This window comes from Bufo bufo, chromosome 1 (assembly GCF_905171765.1).
Source record: "Bufo bufo chromosome 1, aBufBuf1.1, whole genome shotgun sequence".
Lineage (NCBI taxonomy): Eukaryota > Metazoa > Chordata > Amphibia > Anura > Bufonidae > Bufo > Bufo bufo.
Window position 1 is genome coordinate 235,647,266 of NC_053389.1, and position 26,458 is coordinate 235,673,723.

The window sequence follows — 26,458 nt, forward strand, 5'->3', positions numbered from 1 at the left end:
GGCAGCACTCCTCAGTATTGAATGTTTGGGTGCCAGCAGTGAAAACACCTTACCAAGGTGTATGATGTAGAATGAAGAAAGACACCGCGGCACATCCGTTTAGTGAAAAAAGTGGGACCCTTTATTCACCCATGCGACGTTTCGGTCCGCTTGCTGGGACCATTTTCAAGCTTGAAAATGGTCCCAGCAAGCGGACCGAAACGTCGCATGGGTGAATAAAGGGTCCCACTTTTTTCACTAAACGGATGTGCCGCGGTGTCTTTCTTCATTATATATATATATATATATATATATATATTATACTGCCCATGGAAGCCTTCCAACTCTGTATATATTATTCAAAGGCTGCCATACACATTACATAAATATTTATATCAGCTATGCAGCATAAATATACATATATAATATGAGTATGCATGCTGCATAGCTCATGTGTATGCGTGTGTGTGTATATATATATATATATATATATATATATACATATATACAGTGGATATAAAAAGTCTACACACCCCTGTTAATATGTCAGGTTTCTGTGATGTAAAAAAAAATTAGACAAAGATAAATCAGTTCAGAACTTTTTCCACCTTTAATGTGACCTATAAACTGTACCACTCAATTGAAAAACAAACTGAAATCTTTTAGGTGGAGGAAAGAAAACAAAAAAAACTAAAATAATGTGGTTGCATAAGTGTGCATACCCTCTTATAACTGGGGATGTAGCTGTGTTCAGAATTAAGCAATCACATTCAAAATCCTGTTAAATAGGAGTCAGCATACACCTGCCATCATTTAAAGTGCCTCTGATTAACCCCAAATAAAGTTCAGCTGCTCTAGTTGGTCTTTCCTGAAATTTTCTTAGTCGCATCCTACAGCAAAAGCTATGGTCCACAGAGAGCTTCCAAAGCATCAGAGGGATCTCATTGTTAAAAAGTATCAGTCAGGAGAAGGGTACAAAAGAATTTCCAAGGCATTAGATATACCATGGAACACAGTCATCATTAAGTGGAGAAAATATGGCACAACAGTGACATTACCAAGAACTGGACGTCCCTCCAAAATTGATGAAAAGACGAGAAGAAAACTGGTCCGGGAGGCTACCAAGAGGTCTACGGCAACATTAAAGGAGCTGCAGGAATATCTGGCAAGTACTGGCTGTGTGGTACATGTGACAACAATCTCCCATATTCTTCATATGTCTGGGCTATGGGGTAGAGTGGCAAGACTACATTTTGCAAAAACACATCTGAAGTCTCCCAAAAGCTTGTAGGAAAAGATGTTATGGTCTGATGAAACCAAGGTTGAACTATTTGGTCATAATTCCAAAAGATATGTGTGGTGCAAAAACAACACTGCACATCACCAAAAGAACACAATCCCCACAGTGAAGCATGGTGGTGGCAGCCTCATGCTTTGGGGCTGTTTTTCCTCAGCTGGAACTGGGGCCTTAGTTAAGCTAGAGGGAATTATTAACAGTTCCAAATACTAGTCTGTTACAGTTACACTCTGGCTGATACTTTGTTGCAACAATGTATTTCGGTTATTTAAGACATGAAATTCGGGTCATTTGGTACTTGCCCGATTTGAACAGTGATACCCCAGATTGCTATGCCATGGAGCCCATTTGGATAACGAAAGACTATGTGAAAGTAAAAACTTTGGCTCCATGGCGATTCTACTGTATTCGTGCAGTCTGAAGTGCCATTTACCTAATAATATGCACTCAGACCAGAGCTATCTGGGGATGTGTTACATGTCTATGTTTACTGTAATGGTTGTGACATTGTATGTTTGAGTAGTGATTTCTGTCCTATTGTCCCCACATGTATAGTGGCGATTTCCCTTTGTCCTGAGAGACAATGGAATTACTGCTTGGTTGTCTCCAGGGTACGTGTCTATGTTTACTGCAAGGGTTGTGACATTATATGTTTGAATGGGGATTTCTGTCCTGTTGTCCCCACGTGTATAGTGGCGATCTTCCTTTGTCCTGAGAGATAATTGAATTACTCCTCGGTTGTCTCCGGGGCAGAGAGGAGGAAACCATGATGCATTGTGGGGATGTATTGTGTCTGTGTGTCCTGAATTGTTGTTTATCTGTCCGGTGTCACAGTCTTCCATCTGGTCCCCCTAGGGGAGTGTCCACCAGATGGGAACCTGCATAAATACGGGCGGGTAGCTCTCAGTAAAGAGAGATTCTGCTTCTTACCCTCAATTCGTGCTTTTTTTTTTAAATCAAATAGTTTTCATTGTTTTTATGATATAATCATTTTCTGTAGACACTTATACATTTTACCATGGAACATACAAAAATAAAATACAAAATACAATAATAAATTGCATCTTCAGGCAAAATGCCAACTACAGCAGTAAGGAATAATCAATCATGGGTACCTGAAAATGTATACAATATACAACATCAATACAAGATATATCCCCAAACACTTTTTATGGCACAAAGCATATCCAATTAAAGGTGGGCCAATGGGGGTAGTAGTTGATTTACTCATGGTTAGTAGAGCCTCCATGGGCAGGGCCGTTTCTAGGGAATTTTACCAACAGGGCGAACAATAAACCCCCCCCGCACACGAACATGTGCAGGCCACAAACAGCAGGTCCACAGTATACGGGCCCTAGCCGAAAGAAAGGTGTGGTGCAGAACGGAAGCACGGAACCCCACAGAAGCACTATGGAGTAGTGCTTCCTTGTGGTTTCTCACCGTGCTTTCGCCCCATAAGAAAATAGAACATGTTCTATTTTTTTGTGGTGTGGATGGATAAGTCAGTGGAAACCACACGCAAATTGCGGTCCGAATGAATGGAGCAACGGGTCAACAGCTGTATGCATGAGCCCTAATACAGTACAAGAAATGTGTATGAAATTAGATAAATCTCATTCATGTACACTTTGCTTCTGGGACTGTATGTTGGAGGGGTAATGTAATTTACATGGGGCTGCATTGTAGGGGCTGATGTTATTTACATGGCACTGTAATATATATATATATATATATATATATATATATATATATAGAAATGAAAGTTCAAGGCAGCACTCCTCAGTATTGAATGTTTGGGTGCCAGCAGTGAAAACACCTTACCAAGGTGTATGATGTAGAATGAAGAAAGACACCGCGGCACATCCGTTTAGTGAAAAAAGTGGGACCCTTTATTCACCCATACAACGTTTCGGTCCGCTTGCTGGGACCATTTTCAAGCTTGAAAATGGTCCCAGCAAGCGGACCGAAACGTTGTATGGGTGAATAAAGGGTCCCACTTTTTTCACTAAACGGATGTGCCGCGGTGTCTTTCTTCATTATATATATATATATATATATATATATATAAAATAAGAAACCACTGGCAGCACCACCCTGAGAAGTGTGGAAAAATAGACGGGTGCAATGTCCAAGTACGGTAAAAGGTGCTTACCCACTTATAGAAGACAAAAATCGGACTGCACTCCAAGCGTATCTTCAAAAAATGTGTTTTATTCACCCATTAGGTGGCAAAAGTGAAGTTTCGGCTCAAGCATGAGCCTTTCTCAAGCTTGAGAAAGGCTCATGCTTGAGCCGAAACGTCGCTTTTGCCACCTAATGGGTGAATAAAACACATTTTTTGAAGATATGCTTGGAGTGCAGTCCGATTTTTGTCTTCTATATATATATATATATATATATATATATATTATACTGCCCATGGAAGCCTTCCAACTCTGTATATATTATACAAAGGCTGCCATACACATTACATAAATATTTATATCAGCTATGCAGCATAAATATACATATATAATATGAGTATGCATGCTGCATAGCTCATGTGTATGCGTGTGTGTATATATATATATATATATATATATATATATACATATATACAGTGGATATAAAAAGTCTACACACCCCTGTTATTATGTCAGGTTTCTGTGATGTAAAAAAAAATTAGACAAAGATAAATCAGTTCAGAACTTTTTCCACCTTTAATGTGACCTATAAACTGTACCACTCAATTGAAAAACAAACTGAAATCTTTTAGGTGGAGGAAAGAAAACAAAAAAAACTAAAATAATGTGGTTGCATAAGTGTGCATACCCTCTTATAACTGGGGATGTAGCTGTGTTCAGAATTAAGCAATCACATTCAAAATCCTGTTAAATAGGAGTCAGCATACACCTGCCATCATTTAAAGTGCCTCTGATTAACCCCAAATAAAGTTCAGCTGCTCTAGTTGGTCTTTCCTGAAATTTTCTTAGTCGCATCCTACAGCAAAAGCTATGGTCCACAGAGAGCTTCCAAAGCATCAGAGGGATCTCATTGTTAAAAAGTATCAGTCAGGAGAAGGGTACAAAAGAATTTCCAAGGCATTAGATATACCATGGAACACAGTCATCATTAAGTGGAGAAAATATGGCACAACAGTGACATTACCAAGAACTGGACGTCCCTCCAAAATTGATGAAAAGACGAGAAGAAAACTGGTCCGGGAGGCTACCAAGAGGTCTACGGCAACATTAAAGGAGCTGCAGGAATATCTGGCAAGTACTGGCTGTGTGGTACATGTGACAACAATCTCCCATATTCTTCATATGTCTGGGCTATGGGGTAGAGTGGCAAGACTACATTTTGCAAAAACACATCTGAAGTCTCCCAAAAGCTTGTAGGAAAAGATGTTATGGTCTGATGAAACCAAGGTTGAACTATTTGGTCATAATTCCAAAAGATATGTGTGGTGCAAAAACAACACTGCACATCACCAAAAGAACACAATCCCCACAGTGAAGCATGGTGGTGGCAGCCTCATGCTTTGGGGCTGTTTTTCCTCAGCTGGAACTGGGGCCTTAGTTAAGCTAGAGGGAATTATTAACAGTTCCAAATACTAGTCTGTTACAGTTACACTCTGGCTGATACTTTGTTGCAACAATGTATTTCGGTTATTTAAGACATGAAATTCGGGTCATTTGGTACTTGCCCGATTTGAACAGTGATACCCCAGATTGCTATGCCATGGAGCCCATTTGGATAACGAAAGACTATGTGAAAGTAAAAACTTTGGCTCCATGGCGATTCTACTGTATTCGTGCAGTCTGAAGTGCCATTTACCTAATAATATGCACTCAGACCAGAGCTATCTGGGGATGTGTTACATGTCTATGTTTACTGTAATGGTTGTGACATTGTATGTTTGAGTAGTGATTTCTGTCCTATTGTCCCCACATGTATAGTGGCGATTTCCCTTTGTCCTGAGAGACAATGGAATTACTGCTTGGTTGTCTCCAGGGTACGTGTCTATGTTTACTGCAAGGGTTGTGACATTATATGTTTGAATGGGGATTTCTGTCCTGTTGTCCCCACGTGTATAGTGGCGATCTTCCTTTGTCCTGAGAGATAATTGAATTACTCCTCGGTTGTCTCCGGGGCAGAGAGGAGGAAACCATGATGCATTGTGGGGATGTATTGTGTCTGTGTGTCCTGAATTGTTGTTTATCTGTCCGGTGTCACAGTCTTCCATCTGGTCCCCCTAGGGGAGTGTCCACCAGATGGGAACCTGCATAAATACGGGCGGGTAGCTCTCAGTAAAGAGAGATTCTGCTTCTTACCCTCAATTCGTGCTTTTTTTTTTAAATCAAATAGTTTTCATTGTTTTTATGATATAATCATTTTCTGTAGACACTTATACATTTTACCATGGAACATACAAAAATAAAATACAAAATACAATAATAAATTGCATCTTCAGGCAAAATGCCAACTACAGCAGTAAGGAATAATCAATCATGGGTACCTGAAAATGTATACAATATACAACATCAATACAAGATATATCCCCAAACACTTTTTATGGCACAAAGCATATCCAATTAAAGGTGGGCCAATGGGGGTAGTAGTTGATTTACTCATGGTTAGTAGAGCCTCCATGGGCAGGGCCGTTTCTAGGGAATTTTACCAACAGGGCGAACAATAAACCCCCCCCGCACACGAACATGTGCAGGCCACAAACAGCAGGTCCACAGTATACGGGCCCTAGCCGAAAGAAAGGTGTGGTGCAGAACGGAAGCACGGAACCCCACAGAAGCACTATGGAGTAGTGCTTCCTTGTGGTTTCTCACCGTGCTTTCGCCCCATAAGAAAATAGAACATGTTCTATTTTTTTGTGGTGTGGATGGATAAGTCAGTGGAAACCACACGCAAATTGCGGTCCGAATGAATGGAGCAACGGGTCAACAGCTGTATGCATGAGCCCTAATACAGTACAAGAAATGTGTATGAAATTAGATAAATCTCATTCATGTACACTTTGCTTCTGGGACTGTATGTTGGAGGGGTAATGTAATTTACATGGGGCTGCATTGTAGGGGCTGATGTTATTTACATGGCACTGTAATATATATATATATATATATATATATATATATATATATATATAGAAATGAAAGTTCAAGGCAGCACTCCTCAGTATTGAATGTTTGGGTGCCAGCAGTGAAAACACCTTACCAAGGTGTATGATGTAGAATGAAGAAAGACACCGCGGCACATCCGTTTAGTGAAAAAAGTGGGACCCTTTATTCACCCATGCGACGTTTCGGTCCGCTTGCTGGGACCATTTTCAAGCTTGAAAATGGTCCCAGCAAGCGGACCGAAACGTTGTATGGGTGAATAAAGGGTCCCACTTTTTTCACTAAACGGATGTGCCGCGGTGTCTTTCTTCATTATATATATATATATATATATATATATATATATATAAAATAAGAAACCACTGGCAGCACCACCCTGAGAAGTGTGGAAAAATAGACGGGTGCAATGTCCAAGTACGGTAAAAGGTGCTTACCCACTTATAGAAGACAAAAATCGGACTGCACTCCAAGCGTATCTTCAAAAAATGTGTTTTATTCACCCATTAGGTGGCAAAAGTGAAGTTTCGGCTCAAGCATGAGCCTTTCTCAAGCTTGAGAAAGGCTCATGCTTGAGCCGAAACGTCGCTTTTGCCACCTAATGGGTGAATAAAACACATTTTTTGAAGATATGCTTGGAGTGCAGTCCGATTTTTGTCTTCTATATATATATATATATATATATATATATATATTATACTGCCCATGGAAGCCTTCCAACTCTGTATATATTATACAAAGGCTGCCATACACATTACATAAATATTTATATCAGCTATGCAGCATAAATATACATATATAATATGAGTATGCATGCTGCATAGCTCATGTGTATGCGTGTGTGTATATATATATATATATATATATATATATATATACATATATACAGTGGATATAAAAAGTCTACACACCCCTGTTATTATGTCAGGTTTCTGTGATGTAAAAAAAAATTAGACAAAGATAAATCAGTTCAGAACTTTTTCCACCTTTAATGTGACCTATAAACTGTACCACTCAATTGAAAAACAAACTGAAATCTTTTAGGTGGAGGAAAGAAAACAAAAAAAACTAAAATAATGTGGTTGCATAAGTGTGCATACCCTCTTATAACTGGGGATGTAGCTGTGTTCAGAATTAAGCAATCACATTCAAAATCCTGTTAAATAGGAGTCAGCATACACCTGCCATCATTTAAAGTGCCTCTGATTAACCCCAAATAAAGTTCAGCTGCTCTAGTTGGTCTTTCCTGAAATTTTCTTAGTCGCATCCTACAGCAAAAGCTATGGTCCACAGAGAGCTTCCAAAGCATCAGAGGGATCTCATTGTTAAAAAGTATCAGTCAGGAGAAGGGTACAAAAGAATTTCCAAGGCATTAGATATACCATGGAACACAGTCATCATTAAGTGGAGAAAATATGGCACAACAGTGACATTACCAAGAACTGGACGTCCCTCCAAAATTGATGAAAAGACGAGAAGAAAACTGGTCCGGGAGGCTACCAAGAGGTCTACGGCAACATTAAAGGAGCTGCAGGAATATCTGGCAAGTACTGGCTGTGTGGTACATGTGACAACAATCTCCCATATTCTTCATATGTCTGGGCTATGGGGTAGAGTGGCAAGACTACATTTTGCAAAAAAACATCTGAAGTCTCCCAAAAGCTTGTAGGAAAAGATGTTATGGTCTGATGAAACCAAGGTTGAACCTTTTGGTCATAATTCCAAAAGATATGTTTGGTGCAAAAACAACACTGCACATCACCAAAAGAACACAATCCCCACAGTGAAGCATGATGGTGGCAGCCTCATGCTTTGGGGCTGTTTTTCCTCAGCTGGAACTGGGGCCTTAGTTAAGCAAGAGGGAATTATGAACAGTTCCAAATACCAGTCTGTTACAGTTACACTCTGGCTGATACTTTGTTGCAACAATGTATTTCGGTTATTTAAGACATGAAAGTCGGGTCATTTGGTACTTGCCCGATTTGAACAGTGATACCCCAGATTGCTATGCCATGGAGCCCATTTGGATAACGAAAGACTATGTGAAAGTAAAGACTTTGGCTCCATGGCGATTCTACTGTATTCGTGCAGGCTGAAGTGCCATTTACCTAATAATATGCACTCAGACCAGAGCTATCTGAGGATGTGTTACATGTCTATGTTTACTGTAATGGTTGTGACATTGTATGTTTGAGTAGTGATTTCTGTCCTGTTGTCCCCACATGTATAGTGGCGATTTCCCTTTGTCCTGAGAGACAATGGAATTACTGCTTGGTTGTCTCCAGGGTACGTGTCTATGTTTACTGCAAGGGTTGTGACATTATATGTTTGAATGGGGATTTCTGTCCTGTTGTCCCCACGTGTATAGTGGCGATCTTCCTTTGTCCTGAGAGATAATTGAATTACTCCTCGGTTGTCTCCGGGGCAGAGAGGAGGAAACCATGATGCATTGTGGGGATGTATTGTGTCTGTGTGTCCTGAATTGTTGTTTATCTGTCCTGTGTCACAGTCTTCCATCTGGTCCCCCTAGGGGAGTGTCCACCAGATGGGGACCTGCATAAATACGGGCGGGTAGCTCTCAGTAAAGAGAGATTCTGCTTCTTACCCTCAATTCGTGCTTTTTTTTTTGAATCAAATAGTTTTTATTGTTTTTATGATATAATCATTTTCTGTAGACACATACATTTTACCATGGAACATACAAAAATAAAATACAAAATACAATAATAAATTGCATCTTCAGGCAAAATGCCAACTACAGCAGTAAGGAATAATTAATCATGGGTACCTGAAAATGTATACAATATACAACATCAATACAAGATATATCCCCAAACACTTTTTATGGCACAAAGCATATCCAATTAACACTCTTTCCCCCCCCCCCTCCCCACCCCGTCCCCCCTCCCCACCCCGTCCCCCCTCCCCCCTCCCCCCCCATGAAAAGGAGTAAGAAAACTTCTGTCATAATTTATAACACAATAAGAGTATGAGACATCCAATCATTCCACAATTTCTCAAACTTCTGAGGACAACCTCTCTTAACAAACACACTTTTTTCCATAATCAACATGTCATTCACCCTCCTTACAAACTCTTCGATCGTTGGCGGACTCCCCTGGATCCACCTCTGCGCCACCAGTTTCCTGGCCACATATAACAGTCTTCCCACCGCCACCTTGACCAATACACTTCCTCCTATCTCCGACACATATCCCAGCACACACACCTTAGGATCCTTTTGCAATCTCAGCTCCAATTTGCGATTGATCATGTTCAGCACCTCATCCCAATATCTTCCTATCACAGAACACGACCATAACATATGTATCAAATCCGCTCCTTCCTCCATGCACTTCGGACACCTATCATCATTCCTAACCCCGATTTTTTGTAAAAATACTGGTGTTTTGTATACTCTGTGAATAATAAACAGCTGAGACAATTTAGCCTGCTCGCTTAAAGACACTCTAGGAACTGCCTCTAATATATCCTCCCACTGATCCTTGGAAACTGCACCCAAATCGCCCTCCCACTTCGTCATCCGCGACAGAGGAAACCCATCTAGAAACTTATCTAACAATAGTGTATACACCTGTGATATCAATCCTCTTTTCCCCCCCTTGGGAAGAATAAGTTTCTGTACCACATCCATTTTAGCTATATTACACCCTTTCCTTACCGTGGCCTCATAGGCATGCCTCAGTTGCAAATACTGATAAAACCATCTCTTGGGGACCTTAAACTCTTGTTGTATTCCTTGGAAAGATTTAAAAACATTACCCTCGATTAGTTGACCTATCCTCAGTACCTCATGGGATTCCCAATTCCTAAATCCTGACAAGGACGTGAATTCTGGCAATAGATTATTATTCCATATTGGGGAAAGCTCTCCAACTCCTCCCACACCTCTGAGCTGCTTCACCTTCGCTCATACTTTCTTCATAAGTTCAATAAGTAAAACTTTCTCTCTCCCTCCATGCATTCCCGCCCCCTCCAGAATACACATAAGGTCTCGACTGCCCAACCAATGCTGCAGTATCTTGCCTGTCACATCTGGAACCTGAAAATCCATCCAGCCCTTAAAGTGCTGGCACTGAGATGCCAGAAAATAAATCCAAGCATTAGGGACTGCCAAACCCCCTTCTGTCTTAGGGTATTGCAGCGTCTCTAATTTGATCCTTGCTTGACCATACTTCCATATAAGATTTCTAAATATGGAATGTATTTTCTTGAATCTGTCTAGCGGGATCCAGACAGGAGCATTATTAAGTACAGTAGGTGAACCCGATTTTGTGTCAATCTCGCTGTATTTCTCGGCGAGATTGAGCACATACGAGCCCCATCGCGGGAGCCAGCGCCGAGCTGGCTTGCCGCGATGGAGAGCAAGCGCGTCATAGAAGCGACGGGAGATCCGACTTGGATTCCCGCCAATTCTACACGTGTGCGGCGTTTGTTATGAATCCTGAGGGGGAAGTCCCCGCCGGTTTCTGGGTCCCGCCCTCAGGAGCATACCGGGCCCTTAGGTCTGTTATGGGTTGTAAGGAGAGCCCCCCCTACGCCGAAAAAAACGGCGTAGGGGTCCCCCTACAATCCATACCAGACCCGTATCCAAAGCACGCTACCCGGCCAGCCAGGAAGGGAGTGGGGACGAGCGAGCGCCCCCCCCCCCCCTCCTGAGCCGTACCAGGCTGCATGCCCTCAACATGGGGGGTTGGGTGCTCTGGGGCAGGGGGCGCACTGCGGCCCCCCCACCTCAGAGCACCCTGTCCCCATGTTGATGAGGACAGGGCCCCTTCCCGACAACCCTGGCCGTTGGTTGTCGGGGTATGCGGGCGGGAGGCTTATCGGAATCTGGGAGCCCCCTTTAATAAGGGGGCCCCCAGATACCGGCCCCCCACCCTAAGTGAATGAGTATGGGGTACATCGTACCCCTACCCATTCACCTGCAAGAAAAGTGGTAAAAACACAAATAAACCACACAGTGTATTAAAATATTTTATTTTTCTGCTCCGGAGGCCGCCCCCTGTCTTCTTTATTAGCTCTTTTTCCAGGGGGGGCTCTTCTTCTTCCGATATCCCCACGGGTCTTCTCCGCTATCCGGGGGGGTCTTCTCAACTCTCCGGGGTTCTCCTTCTGTCTTCTCCTTCTGTCTTGTTGTCTCCTTCTGTCTTCTGTCTCCGGGGGGGGCTCTTCTTCTTCCGATATCCCGACGGGTCTTCTCCGCTATCCGGGGGGGTCTTCTCAACTCTCCGGGGTTCTCCTTCTGTCTTCTCCTTCTGTCTTGTTGTCTCGGCGCACCCCGATTCTTCGTCTTCTCTTCTTGTTTTCGCCTCTCTCTGTTGTTGACTCGGCGCACCCCGGTTCTTCGTCTCGCGAGACTCGGCGCACCCCGATTCTTCATCTCGCGAGACTCGGCGCACCCCGATTCTTCGTCTCGCGAGACGAAGAACCGGGGTGCGCCGAGTCAACAACAGAGAGAGGCGAAAACAAGAAGAGAAGACGAAGAATCGGGGTGCGCCGAGACAACAAGACAGAAGGAGAAGACAGAAGGAGAACCCCGGAGAGTTGAGAAGACCCCCCCGGATAGCGGAGAAGACCCGTCGGGATATCGGAAGAAGAAGAGCCCCCCCCGGAGACAGAAGACAGAAGGAGACAACAAGACAGAAGGAGAAGACAGAAGGAGAACCCCGGAGAGTTGAGAAGACCCCCCCGGATAGCGGAGAAGACCCGTCGGGATATCGGAAGAAGAAGAGCCCCCCCCTGGTAAAAGAGCTAATAAAGAAGACAGGGGGCGGCCTCCGGAGCAGAAAAATAAAATATTTTAATACACTGTGTGGTTTATTTGTGTTTTTACCACTTTTCTTGCAGGTGAATGGGTAGGGGTACGATGTACCCCATACTCATTCACTTAGGGTGGGGGGCCGGTATCTGGGGGCCCCCTTATTAAAGGGGGCTCCCAGATTCCGATAAGCCTCCCGCCCGCATACCCCGACAACCAACGGCCAGGGTTGTCGGGAAGGGGCCCTGTCCTCATCAACATCGGGACAGGGTGCTCTGAGGTGGGGGGGCCGCCGTTTTTTTCGGCGTAGGGGGGGCTCTCCTTACAACCCATAACAGACCTAAGGGCCCGGTATGCTCCTGAGGGCGGGACCCAGGCCGGATTTTTATTTAAAATCCGGCGGGGACTTCCCCCTCAGGATTCATAACAAACGCCGCACACGTGTAGAATTGGCGGGAATCCAAGTCGGATCTCCCGTCGCTTCTATGACGCGCTTGCTGGGATGTGCTGTCGCTATCCCAGTGAGTGCGAGATCTCGGCACCACATCGCCGAGTATCAGCGCGACGCTGTCGTGCTGAAAACACAATCTCACAAACACCTACTGTACATACAGCAGCTGAGGCATTACTACCATTTTTAAAAGGTTCACTCTTCCCACTACTGACAGAAATAGTCTACACCAGGTTCTCACCTTGAGTCTGAAAGTAGCAAGCATGGGGGTCAGATTTAGTTCTTCAAAGTCCAGCAATCTAGGCGTCATGTATAGCCCTAAATATTCTCAATTCGTGCTTTAACTCGTTTTGTAGAGCATCACTAATCACTAGCCCTTGTAAGAGCTCTCGGGATTTCATCTACACTTACAGGAGCATGGATGACTGCTAAAAGGAACCTAACAGCGCTCTCTAGAATTCAGGGACAAGGACATCTAAGCAGTCCAACCCTCAGCCAGCCTGAGGCAACCGTAACAATTGGTGTCACAGCAAGGGGATGGTCCTTTATTTCCCAGGAGAGTAGCTGAACAGATGGAAAGTACTTATGACAAGCTGAAACGGACTACCTTAAAAGATTTGTTGGAGAGCCGTGGAGGAATTGCCAGCAATCGGCACAGGAGAGAGCTGATTGCAGAGTTAACCGAGCTGGACTGGAATTGTACCATGGCAGAGGCATCATCACCCGGGGAGGATGAGGCTACCCGAATGGTAAAAGCCAGGATGCTGACGTACGGACCGAATATCTCAGAGGAGAGGATTGCCGCACTGTATACTGAAGCAGCCAAAGAGATACAGGATCGGAGGGACCATGAGTACCGTATGTATACGACACCGCCCCCTGTTGTACCCACAGTAATGACAACTGTCCCCTCTAGTCTTGGGAAGAAAAAGATCCCTTATGCTGCATTTGAACAATTTCAAGAGACTGAGGGGGGGGATTGATGAATACCTGGCAGAATACGAAAGATTGTGTGCCCTACATCAAGTAACCACCGATGATTGGATTACATTGCTTACGGGTAAATTAACTGGTAGGGCTGCTGATGCCTTCCGGGATATGCCAGCTGAGGAAGTTACCCAATACATGTGGATAAAAGAGGCATTGTTAAAAAGGTATGCTGTGACACCTGATAGGTATCGCCGGCAGTTCAGAGAAATGGCCAAGAAACGCAGCGATACACACACAGAATGGGCCAACCGATTGCACCGGGTTGCTAATCATTGGATTACGGGCAGTCAATCGGTAACAGCTGAGGAAGTGTTACAATTATTTCTGCTAGAACATTTTTACAAAGGATTGGAGCCAAAATTATTACTATGGTTGTTGGACAAGCAACCCACCACGCTTAAGACAGCTGCCCATCTCGCTGACGAATACGCAGATCGGGTACTACACGAACTTCCAAGCTCCAGACCCACTCCAACCACAGAACCACAGGATACTTACAGACCACCTCCTCGCAATGAATTTCGGGCTCCAATTCCACCAGGCCCCACCAGGTACCAGAGACCAGTTAATACCAGTTATGACAGAGCCAAGGAACATGTCACAACTGCCACAAACCAGGACATTATGCCAGGCAGTGTCCACTCAAAACAAAACGCCCCTACTGGAACCGACCAAAGCCACAAACCACTGCTGTACCAGCTCGCCACCCTAGTGCCATGTGTGTGTCATCACCCTCGGCTCCAGAGGAATACCTAGGGCAACTCCATGAGGCCAACCCTATCTACTCAGCATCAGATGACAACAGTCAACACCACAGACAGCAGGTACAATTAGAAGGGCGGTCAGTGGAAGGATACTGGTGCCACCATCACGCTAGTTAAAGGCAGTCTTATTCCGGCTCACAAAAGGCAAACTGTGGCTGTACGAGTGGCAGGAGGAGCAGTATACCGGGTACCCACAGCCCGAGTACATTTGAATTGGGGTGCAGGGGAGGGTCAAGTGAATGTGGGCATCATGGACAATTTACCAGCGGAAGTGTTATTGGGCAATGACTTGGGGCCGATGACATCTGCCTATGCCCCCTCCTATGGTGCAACAGCCCATCCTGTAACCACCCGGTCGCAAGCCAGGGCTGAGAGAGAACCTTCACCAGTGCGGGAGCCACAGGTAGGACAAACTCCTACCCTGACTTTCCCTCAGCCCCCAGTGGGATACTCCTGAGACATTTGAAGCTGAGACTAAGACTGACCTGACGCTACAGAAATATAGGGAGAAAGCTGAACAAGGCATAGGGGAGTTAGATAATGAAATGTTTGTTTGGGAACAGAATAAATTGTACAGATTAACAGAGAAAAAGAGAAACCCAAAACGCTAGTTGGTAATTCCGCTAAAATACCGCAAGGAGATATTAAGAGTAGGGCATGACATTCCGTTAGCAGGGCATCTAGGAATGACCCGTACAATACATAGGATCACCCACACCTTTTTCTGGCCGGGAGTACATAATGATGTGTGTACTCATTGTAGGACCTGTGATGTGTGTCAAAGGGTGGGAAAAAGGGGAGATCATCCAAAAGCTCACCTAGCCAATATGCCCATTATTAAAGAGCCGTTTAGTAGGGTGGCCATAGATTTTAATAGGACCTCTCGCCACCCCTAGCCCCTCGGAAAAGAAATACATCCTTACTGTAGTTGATTATGGTACCCAGAGACAGTAGCGCTATCAAACATTCAGGCCGATACTGTAGCCAATGCCTTGGTGCATATTTTTTTCCGTGTTGGGTTTCCCAGGGAAATCCTATCCGATAGAGGCACCCAGTTTACAGCAGAACTAACCCAACAGCTGTGGCACGTGTGTAACATAAAATCTTTACTCAGTTCTCCCTACCATCCCCAAACAAACGGTTTGTGCGAGCGATTCAATGGAACGCTCAAGCAAATGATCAAGACCTTTACCAGTGAGTATAGGGATTGGGAGCGGTTCCTGCCACACCTCCTGTTCGCATATCGGGAGGTGCCACAGGAATCCACGGGTTTCTCCCCGTTTGAACTACTTTATGGGAGAAAAGTGCGAGGACCCTTGGACCTTATTAGGGAACACTGGGAGGGATCCACTGAGAATGATGGGGTCCCAATCGTGCCATATGTATTAGAGCTTAGGGACCGAATGGAACAACTAGCCAGATCTGTCCAAGCCAAGCTCCAGACTGCACAGAGACGCCAGAAAGTAAGGTACGATAAGGGAGCCCAGCGCCGTATTTTTCAAATAGGACAGAAAGTGATGGTACTTAAACCAGTTAGGCAGGACAAGTTACAAGCCTCTTGGCAGGGTCCTTATAAAGTCGTAGATAAAGTGTGTGACACTTCCTATGTCATCGCCAGCTGTCACGATGAAAGCCTACGGAGAACTTTCCATATAAATATGCTCAAGGAGTACAATGAGAGACCTGATGAAGTGACTGCAATATGTAGTCCAGCACATGAAGACCCTGATAATCTTCCCATACCTGATCTCTTAAATAGGAAACTGCACCCCGACATACTCAGCCAAGTGCAGATGGGAGAAAAGTTAAGTACCGTTGAGAAGGGCCAGTTAAGTGACATGCTATACCAAAAGAGGTTTGCCTTTTCCCAAGACCCAGGGTATACACTCCTCATCAGCCATCAGGTGGACACCCCAGGTCAGATGCCCCTTCGCCAGGCCCCTTACCGAATCCCTGAGGCAGTTAGAGACGGGATGAAAAAGGAAATATCTGAAATGCTAGGATTAGGAGTAATTGAGTCCTCCGACAGTCCCTGGGCTTCCCCAGTAGTGTTGGTACCGAAAAAGGACGGTACCACTAGATGTTGCATAGATTATAGAAAGCTAAACGACAAAACGGTTACTGATGCATACCCAATGCCCCGGGTAGATGAGTTGCTCGATCGCATAGCCAGAGGGAATTACTTCACTACCATTGACCTCTGTAAAGGTTATTGGCAGATCCCTCCCCAAGTCGGCCTTCGTCACCCCGTTTGGCTTGTACCAATTTAAGGTCACGCCATTCGGGATAAATAATGCCCCAGCTACGTTCCAGCGCTTGGTAGACAGACTCCTTGATGGCTTCCAGGATTTTAATGGGCATACCTGAATGACATAGCGATTTACAGTGAGTCCTGGGAGGAACACTTAACTCAGGTAGGAACTGTTCTGGATCAGATCCGGGCCGCTGGCCTGACTCTGAAGCCAGAAAAATGCCATTTTGGGATGGCCGAAGTGCAGTACCTGGGACATAGAGTGGGATGCGGTAAACAACGCCCTGAACCAGCAAAAATAGAAGCGGTCGCTAACTGGCCAATCCCACTTACTAAGACACAGGTACTGGCATTTCTGGGCACTGCAGGGTATTACAGACGGTTTGTACCCAATTATAGCACCATTGCAAAACCCCTGACCGATTTGTCGAAAAATAACCTCCCCAGAGAAGTCCTGTGGTCTCCCCACTGTGAAGAAGCCTTTCAAGCTCTGAAAAAGGCTCTTGTGAATGCTCCTATTATGGCTGCCCCAGTCCCTAACAAACGCTTTATTGTCCACACAGACGCTTCCATGTTCGGGCTGGGGGCAGTTCTAAGCCAAGTCGGAGAGGATGGGGGGGAGCATCCTGTTGCCTACATCAGTAGAAAACTCCTACCACGAGAGGTCAGTTATGCCGCGGTGGAAAAGGAGTGTTTGGCCCTGGTGTGGGCCCTAAAGAGACTAACCCCCTACTTAAATGGTCAAGAATTTACACTCATCACAGACCATAATCCTCTCGTCTGGCTAAACCGTGTCTCCGGGGACAATGGTCGGTTATTGCACTGGAGCCTGTCATTACAACCTTTCAATTTTACTATTCAATACCGACCAGGAAAACAAAACGGTAAGGTTTGTCCCGGCAGACTGATATGAGCCCAGAGTAAAGTTGTTCTGGACAGCCTCAAGTTGCCCTGAAAAGGGGCCAAACCGTGTCTGCTAGAGTGTTCCACAAGGAGGGAGCTATGTTACAGTTAGACTCTGGCTGATACTTTGTTGCAACAATGTATTTCGGTTATTTAAGACATGAAAGCCGGGTCATTTGGTACTTGCCCGATTTGAACAGTGATACCCCAGATTGCTATGCCATGGAGCCCATTTGGATAACGAAAGACTATGTGAAAGTAAAGACTTTGGCTCCATGGCGATTCTACTGTATTCGTGCAGTTTGAAGTGCCATTTACCTAATAATATGCACTCAGACCAGAGCTATCTGGGGATGTGTTACATGTCTATGTTTACTGTAATGGTTGTGACATTGTATGTTTGAGTAGTGATTTCTGTCCTGTTGTCCCCACATGTATAGTGGCGATTTCCCTTTGTCCTGAGAGACAATGGAATTACTGCTTGGTTGTCTCCAGGGTACGTGTCTATGTTTACTTCAAGGGTTGTGACATTATATGTTTGAATGGGGATTTCTGTCCTGTTGTCCCCACGTGTATAGTGGCGATCTTCCTTTGTCCTGAGAGATAATTGAATTACTCCTCGGTTGTCTCCGGGGCAGAGAGGAGGAAACCAGGATGCATTGTGGGGATGTATTGTGTCTGTGTGTCCTGAATTGTTGTTTATCTGTCCTGTGTCACAGTCTTCCATCTGGTCCCCCTAGGGGAGTGTCCACCAGATGGGGACCTGCATAAATACGGACGGGTTGCCCTCAGTAAAGAGAGATTCTGATTCTTACCCTCAATTCGTGCTTTGACTCGTTTTGTAGAGCATCACTAGATGCCCTCGCAATCTGACAGATTTGGAGTGTTTTTGCAAAGTGTCAAAATGTGCCACGCTGATAGACTCATACCCAAAAAGACTGAGTGCTGCAATAAAATCAAAAGGTGCTTCAACAGAGTATTAGTTTAAGGGTGTGCACACTTATGCAACCATATTATTTTATTTTTATATTTTTTCTTCCCTCTACCTAAAAGATTTCAGATTGTTTTTCAATTGAGTTGTACAGTTTATAGGTCACATTAAAGGGGGAAAAAGTTCTGAAATTATTATTCTTTGTCTCATTTTTTTACAGCACAGAAACCTGACATTTTAATAAGGGTGTGTAGACTTTTTATATCCACTGTAATATATATAATGTGTACGGCAGCCTTTGCATTATACATAAAAAGTTGGAAGGTTGCCTTGGGCATTATAATATATATATATATATATATATATATATATAGTAGACTTATACAGCTGCATAGTACATATGTACAATTATGCTCAGCACTGTTACTGTACATATAAATTATAATTTTATTTCAAGACACGGAGGCTCCTATTGCATCATCTCTCTTTACTGACAACCACAGCAGCAAAGAAAAAACATACAGAAAATTAACATATCACCATGGCAACCAGCCCACCCCTCCTGAGCCCCTATATAGTGTCCATGGGCCAGGAGAACCTCCTCTTTCTTTGCTGCTGCCACAGATAAGTACTGCTCTTATCTTTAGGGTGTCTAGTTTTGTTAATTCATAAGTTATAGTGATTGTTTTTTCCCCCTTTTTATCCATTCCCTGGTTATTCATTGTTTTTCCAGTTCCTGGTTTCTCCTCTACAGTTGTTTCTCCTTCTCTTCTCTGGGCCCTCGTGCCCTCTCTTCCCCCCACCCTCCCTTCCTCTCTGTCCGTTCGCTTCTTGCTCTGCCAGTCCTTTCTGACCTTTTTTTCTCCCCTTACGATCAGCTCACCTCTGTCACAGATCTCCTGATATTTCGGCCGCCTATGTGATTTCAACGGCCGGCTTCTTCCCGGGCCCCCGCTCTCTCCTCCCGTTCTCTGTTTCGCACGTTTTTTTTTGCATCCCTTCGCGCCTTTTCCCGGACACGCCCCTTCCGCTGCAGCCCTAGAGTTTTTTCCTTACGGCGGTCAGCGGCTCCCTGGCGTGCTCCGGTCTGGGGTTCTGGGAAACTCTCCCTAGTTATACCCCCCCCTGGTCAGTACATCCCTTCATTACTATTAGGCATATATATATATAGCAAGCACTCCAGCCAGCGGTCATTTCTGTCCAGGTGACAGTTTCTTTGCCCCAGTGCAGCTTCCAGCCTGACATATTTTTAAGTGGTCTGTTCTTATCTCAGCTACCATGTCACAGCTTCATATGCCCCCCAGCCCGCTGGCTGACGATTCTGATGCAGAGGCTCTCCCACCTCATCCTCCCGTGCCACCCGTGAGAATGCGCTGAATCCGCGCAAACAAGCCTTATCCTGCCAGGCAGAAAAGGCACGGAACTGGAAATGTGCCAGAGCACAGACTAGCGCTGAGACCGATTCTGATATCGGCTCTGATGAGGAGGCCGGGTGCGAGGACCTAGAGGCACCGGATGAGTCCCTATCCGGATCGCCCTCTCATTTCCCTACCCCCATGCTGTCAGGCTCTTCCATGGGAGTCTTGGTTTCTGTGCCCGCACCAGCCCCAGCGGTCTCTTTAACTGACCCTTCGGGTGAGCCGCTTTTCGACCCTGACGCCCTACACCACCCCAGGTCCGCGGAGTGGATTCCGATGGACCATGTGGCTCAATATCTAGAGGCGCGGGTTCGCTGCCCTCTGAACAAGGAGGTGCGCAGCAAACTACGGGCCGAATGCCCTCGTCCCCTTGTGGCCAATAAAGTGTGTGACACCCCCATTGTGGACCCTAAGATGGCCCAATTTTTATCTAGATCAGGGTGGAACCCCCGTAGGGGACTAGAGTCAGCACTCAAGGCTTGTCAGGACAAGCTCCTGGACGTTTTCGGGCCGTTAGCTAAAATATTTGAGTTGGCTGAGACCGCTAGAGCAGCGAATGAATTAGTAGACCCGGAAAAACTCTGGGGTTGGGCCCAGCGTGCAATCTGCATCACCGGGAGCGTGAACACGTCACACTCAATTGAACGACGTAAGTCCATTTTATACAAAATTGAGCCCAAGCTGACCAACCTAGCACTCACTGAGGCAGGACGAGACGCCCAGGGTCTGTTGTTCGGCGATTCCTTTATCAAGGATCTAGTAAAGGCCGTTTCATAGGGGCCTTCACGGCCCTGGACAAAGCCCAGTCCTCCATGAAAAGGGTGTTCCAGGGTCGGGTCTCCACCCGGGCTGGCAGCTCCAGGGATCGTCTGTCCGGCCGCTCCTCGTTCCAGACCCACGCCTCGGGTCGAGGCTCCTTTGCCCACCGTTCGTTTGGGCAGAGATCTACCTACCAGGATTCAAGACAGCCGAACAGTTTCTTCCCTTCCCGCGGGACTCCGGGCCGTAGAGGCTACAGAGGATGTTCGGGCTCTCGCCGACCATTTGGTAAGTGTCATTCCTCCACTTTCTTCCCAGGTTTGTGTAGGGGGCAGACTCCGACATTATTTTCATGCTTGGTCCGGAATTACCACAGACAGTTGGATTTTGTCTACGGTTCTCTGGTTTTTCCTCCTCCTCATCCTCAGGTCCTCTCAGCAGCCTCGCGTGCCTGCTTGGACAGGGAACTTTCAGACCTCTACAGCAAGGAGGCGATCGAACGTTCCCCGGACCCGAGACCAGGCGTCCTCAGCAACATCTTCCTGGTCCGCAAGAAGAACGGCCAGATGCGACAGGTCATCAACCTGCGTCCATTGAACAGGTTTGTCCGGTACCGACACTTCAAGATGGAGGGCATCCATCTTCTCAGAGACCTCCTACTCCATGGAGACTGGATGGTAAAGCTCGACCTCAAGGACGCGTACCTCACCGTCCCGGTCGCAGAGGCCTCCAGAGACCTCCTTTGTTTCCCTTGGAGAGACGAAGTTTGGAGCTTCACCTGCCTTCCGTTCGGCCTTTTCTCAGCCCCATGGTGCTTTACCAGGCTCATGCGTCCTGTTAAAGCACCTGGACGACATCCTCCTGTTAGCCCAGGATCCCGCTACCCTTCTCCAACACTTGGATTCGACGGCAGCCCTCCTGTCTCGCCTGGGATTCCTCATCAATTTCGAAAAATTGGTCCTAGTTCCGTCCCAGACAATGGAGTTCCTCGGATTCTCGGTGGACTCCACAACAGTGACCCTCAGCCTTCCGATTACGAAGATTCGAGCGATCCGCAAGGAACTGCGCAGGACTCTAACCATGCCCCAGTTATCTTTGAGACATCTATCCCGGATCATCGGTCTCCTCTCGTCATCCATTCAAGCAGTCTTCCCGGCCCATCTTCACTACCGATCCCTGCAGAGCCTGAAGACTGCCCATCTACAAGCGGGAGCATCTTACGCGGATTTGATTTCCTTGGATCCAGAGACCAGAGACGAGCTCCAGTGGTGGATCCACAACCTCGCGGCTTGGAACGGGAAAGCTATCTGCGGTCCGCGTCCGGATTTCACTGTGGATTCGGACGCCAGCCTCCTCGGATGGGGAGCACATTACGACGGAGTATCCACCGGTGGCCGTTGGTCGGAGGACAAGACCTCACTCCATATCAACGCGTTGGAACTTCTGGCAGACTCCTTTGCCATTCGCAGTTTCATGAAGGGCATTGCCAGAGCGTGCATCAGATTACGTATGGACAACGTTGCTGCTGTCCGTTATGTGAACGCCATGGGAGGGACTCGCTCTGCCATGCTCTGTCATTTGGCCAAGGAGTTCTGGTCCTTTTGCCTTTATCAGGATATCACAGTTGTTGCGGAATACCTACCCGGCCTACACAACATTCAGGCGGACTGGCTCTCGATATCTCAGGGATGGCAGCGACTGGAGATTGGACATTCAGGTGTTCTCCAACCTCTCATCACTCTGGGGTCCATTTTCCATCGACCTCTTTGCTTCCCGCCTGAACACACAACTTCCCCGTTTCTTCAGTTGGCGTCCGGATCCGGACGCAGAAGCGGTGGACGCTTTCCTTCAGGGTTGGTCCGGTCCTCTACATAATGCCTTTCCCCCCTTCTCCATGATTCCTCGGGTCCTCAATCAAGTTCGCTATCAGCTCGCCGAACTGGTCCTCATCGTTCCCTTTTGGAGTTCCCAGTCGTGGTTCCCTCAGCTGTTGGAACTACTAACTCTTCCTCCCTTACTTCTTCCATCGTCCCCGTATCTCCTCTTAGGCCCAGGGGCTCTTCAGCATCCACTCATCGTGGACGGCTCTCTGCAACTTCTGGCTTGCAGAATCTCGGGTGTTCCAGAGACGGCGAGGAGTTTTCGGAAGCAACTAGAAGACTTCTGGAGAATTCATGGGCCCCCGGCGTGAGACGAGCCTATAGAGCGGCTTGGAGATCTTGGGCTAGCTGGGGCTTGGCTCGAGGTGTGGATCCCGTTTCAGCCCCTGTAACGGACAGTCTTCATTTCCTGACATACTTGTTTGAGGAGGGTAAAGCCTATCGTACCATCAACCTCTTTAGATCCACCTTCGTCAGTTGTCAGCTAAGCTCGTCACCCTGTTCTGCCTCATATCTTGCAAAAGGGTGTCGGACGTCCGGGCTCTGGACTATGACGCCAGATCTTTTTCTCCCAAGGGTGTTGTCTTTAATATCACCCGTCGGACCAAGACACATATCCGCTCCGTCGCTTATCCGAGTTTTCCGGCTGTCCTGGCTCTTTGTCCGGTGATGTGTCTTCAAGAATACGAGGCTAGAACTTCCCCTCATCGTTCTGCCGACTCCTCGCAGTTATTTCTCTCCTATCGTTGTCCTTTCGCTCCGGTCACCACTACCACGCTGGCCCGCTGGGTCAAGTGGATCATGACCTTGGCGGGAGTGGACACTTCTGTTTTTACCGCCCACTCTACGCGAGGCGCCTCCTCCACTTCTATTCTGGTTTCCGGCGCTCGATTGGAAGATATCACAAGGATTGCTGATTGGTCCAGGGTTTCAACTTTTAGAGAGTTCTACTTTCGTCCTCAACAACATGCTTTTTCTTCTATTATTGCACAGCTTTGAACCTGCAATAGGAGCCTCCGTGTCTTGAAATAAAATTGTATGATTTTCCTAGTCTATGACGTAAAGTCATGATTTTATGTAAGACACGGAGGCGAGTATTGCCCACCTCTCTTGTGTCCCCCCCCCCCTTTTTTTTTTTTTTGGGTTGTCATTGTTTATTTATCTCCATATGCCAGTATTTTCCAGATTGCACTTTTCTTACTATGTGCTTTTCTATCTCAGCGAGTGTTAACACACTCTTCATTCACTTTATATTTTTTCAGGATGAATATCTAGTCTGCTGTTCCTGAGAGACGTCCAGTCGGTTATCTAGTTCACTTCTAGGGTTCGGCTCCTGTGTTCGGTTCCGGTTCCTACAGTTCAAGTGTTTTTTCTTGTTGAAGCGGTTTTGGTGTGGCATCCGTCAAGAAAGAGGAGGTTCTCCTGGCCCATGGACACTATATAGGGGCTCAGGAGGGGTGGGCTGGTTGCCATGGTGATATGTTAATTTTCAGTATGTTTTTTCTTTGCTGCTGTGGTTGTCAGTAAAGAGAGATGATGCAATACTTGCCTCCGTGTCTTTCATAAAATCATGACTTTACGTCATAGACTACGAAAAGCATACAATTATACACAGTATATTATCTATAGTATTATCTGAGACTGAGTATAATTATATATACAGTAACAGCACTGCGCATAATTATATATATGCACATGTACTATGCAGGTGTATAGGCCTGCCATACTGTCTGTATTTTCAACTTAATACTTCTTTAACTGTACCTAACCTGGGGCGGCCTATTGCCACTTCCTGACTGAATCTGCTGGTGGAGGACCGGAGGCTGAAGAGACCGACACCCTGGATTCTGTGCCAGTGCAGTGAGTGAGTGAGCAGAGAGACTGGAGAGACTAAGAAAATGGCACCTGCCTCGCTCTTCTGGTCCCGCTTGAAGTAATGGACGCACGCAGCAGCGCTGCCTGTGACGTCACCTCGCACAGCGCACTGGTCTGGGAGCATTACGGACATGCTGCCAGGCCCTGCCCCTTACAGCTTACAGGGCAGCCGAGCCTGCAGCCAGTGATTAGCAATGGAGCGCAGTAGCACTTTTAACTTAGCCTGCGATGCCAGCCTGTAAATAGATGCCGACGGCGCCCCCATCTTCTTGCTGGAGACACGCACCCCTCGCTCGGCTGTAGAAACGGCCCTGTCCCTGGGCCGGCGTGCAGTGATGGGAAGGACGGCACGGCACCAGTAGCTTCGGGGCACTCTGTTTGTCCAGGCAATCCCGCCAGATAGTGTTTGAGGTGCCCTGAGTGGAATGGGTTTTTGTTAAGGTGCCTTGGCGGCAGGGTCCCTGGTGTTAGTGACGCCAGCACCGTTAGGTGCAAAAGGAAAGTAATAAACCGAGTCCAGACCTTGTATGAAGTTCAAGAGCAGCTTTACTTGAATAACTGTTTCTCCAACAGTTTACAGACTTTACCTTGGTTCCAGCAGGCGTTAGCATGAAAACTCTGGCAGGCAAACTCGTCTCTGCTACATCTGTTGCTCTCTGGATCTCCTGTGCTGACAGGCTCAAATGAAATCTTTGCTTCTTACTTTATGCTGCAACTTCTCTCTCTGTAGCCTGACGCTAGAACTTTTCCTCCTGGCTTCAGGCTTTGGGCTCTGTGTCCAGCAGAGCTGAAGGTGCTCTAGCTGGCTTAGATAGGACACGTACAGCAGGGACGTGGACCTGCTTTCTCCCTTGAAAGGGGGGTGAGCCTAACTAAACCTAACTAACTAGCCCCTCCTCTCTTTAGAGAGGGAGTTTAGAATGGAAAGAAGGGTTCCATCTGCTACAAAGTAGCACTGCCATGTTTGCTGCCACCTCTGGTGAACCAGGTACATTACATCTGAACATAACAGTTACAAGAAATAGATATGCACATTGTGACCGACCTGCAATAAATACAGAAGTTGACATTATCTTAGACTATAGGAGACAGTAGGGGGGTGCGGTAGTGGTAATGACACTCCAGGTCATTACAACCACTTTAAAAAAAAAATCCAGGGCCACTTTAAATTCCCAGTCCGCTCCTGCCTAATGCTGCAGGTGGTCACGTGACACCAGGTCTACTGACCATTATTCACTATGTTGATGAAACCCAGGGTATTATGACAAAGATTGCCTCAAGGTCTTCGGGCCCCAGTTGTCATTCTGACTGATTTTTTAGTAACATCTACATTTCTTCCTCAGGCCCAAAGATGTATACAGTGGAGGACGCGGTGGAGACTATAGGATTTGGCCGATTCCATATTATACTGTTTCTGATTATGGGGAGCACTGGGGTGAGTATGATGGGACTGAGACATTGGCCATTGGCAGAGAATCACATATTTACCTAGAGGATTGACAGTTCCATAATTTGACTTTTCTTTCACTGATGTCCTATCACCAGTGTTACAATAAAACAATGGAACTGTCCACTATTTACACCAATTACCTTTCCCGGCAGATTGCTGAAGCCATGGAGATTATGCTTTTGGCGGTGATCTCGTCCTCTATTCGCTGTGAGTGGCATCTTCAGAGCTGGCAGGTGGCACTGGTCACTATGGTGCGTGAGCTGCGCGAATTGCGCTCTAGACTGATATATTTGTTCAATGTAATGTATGTACACAGTGAATCCACTAGCAGAATAGTGAGTGCAGCTCTGGAGTATAATACAGGATGTAACTCAGGATCAGTACAGGATAAGTAATGTAATGGATGTACACAACTGTGTGTTGAGTGTTGGGCTTTGTGTGTGATTTGTACAGTCAGGTCCATAAATATTGGGACAGCGACACAATTCTAACATTTTTGGCTCTATACACCACCACAATGGATTTGAAATGAAACGAACAAGATGTGCTTTAACTGCAGACTGTCAGCTTTAATTTGAGGGTATTTACATCTAAATCAGATGAACGGTGTAGGAATT

General features: G+C 46.1%; 1 protein-coding gene across 1 annotated transcript in view; it reads left to right on the top strand.

Annotated features, from left to right (window-relative positions):
- SVOPL (SVOP like) overlaps positions 1 to 26,458 on the top strand; it is a 67,073-nt gene that overhangs the window by 9,791 nt on the left and 30,824 nt on the right. The window contains exons 3-4 of the mRNA XM_040437411.1: positions 25,735 to 25,826; positions 25,994 to 26,092. Of these exons, the coding sequence (XP_040293345.1) occupies positions 25,735 to 25,826; positions 25,994 to 26,092 (191 nt within the window). The remainder of the gene's footprint in view (positions 1 to 25,734; positions 25,827 to 25,993; positions 26,093 to 26,458) is intronic.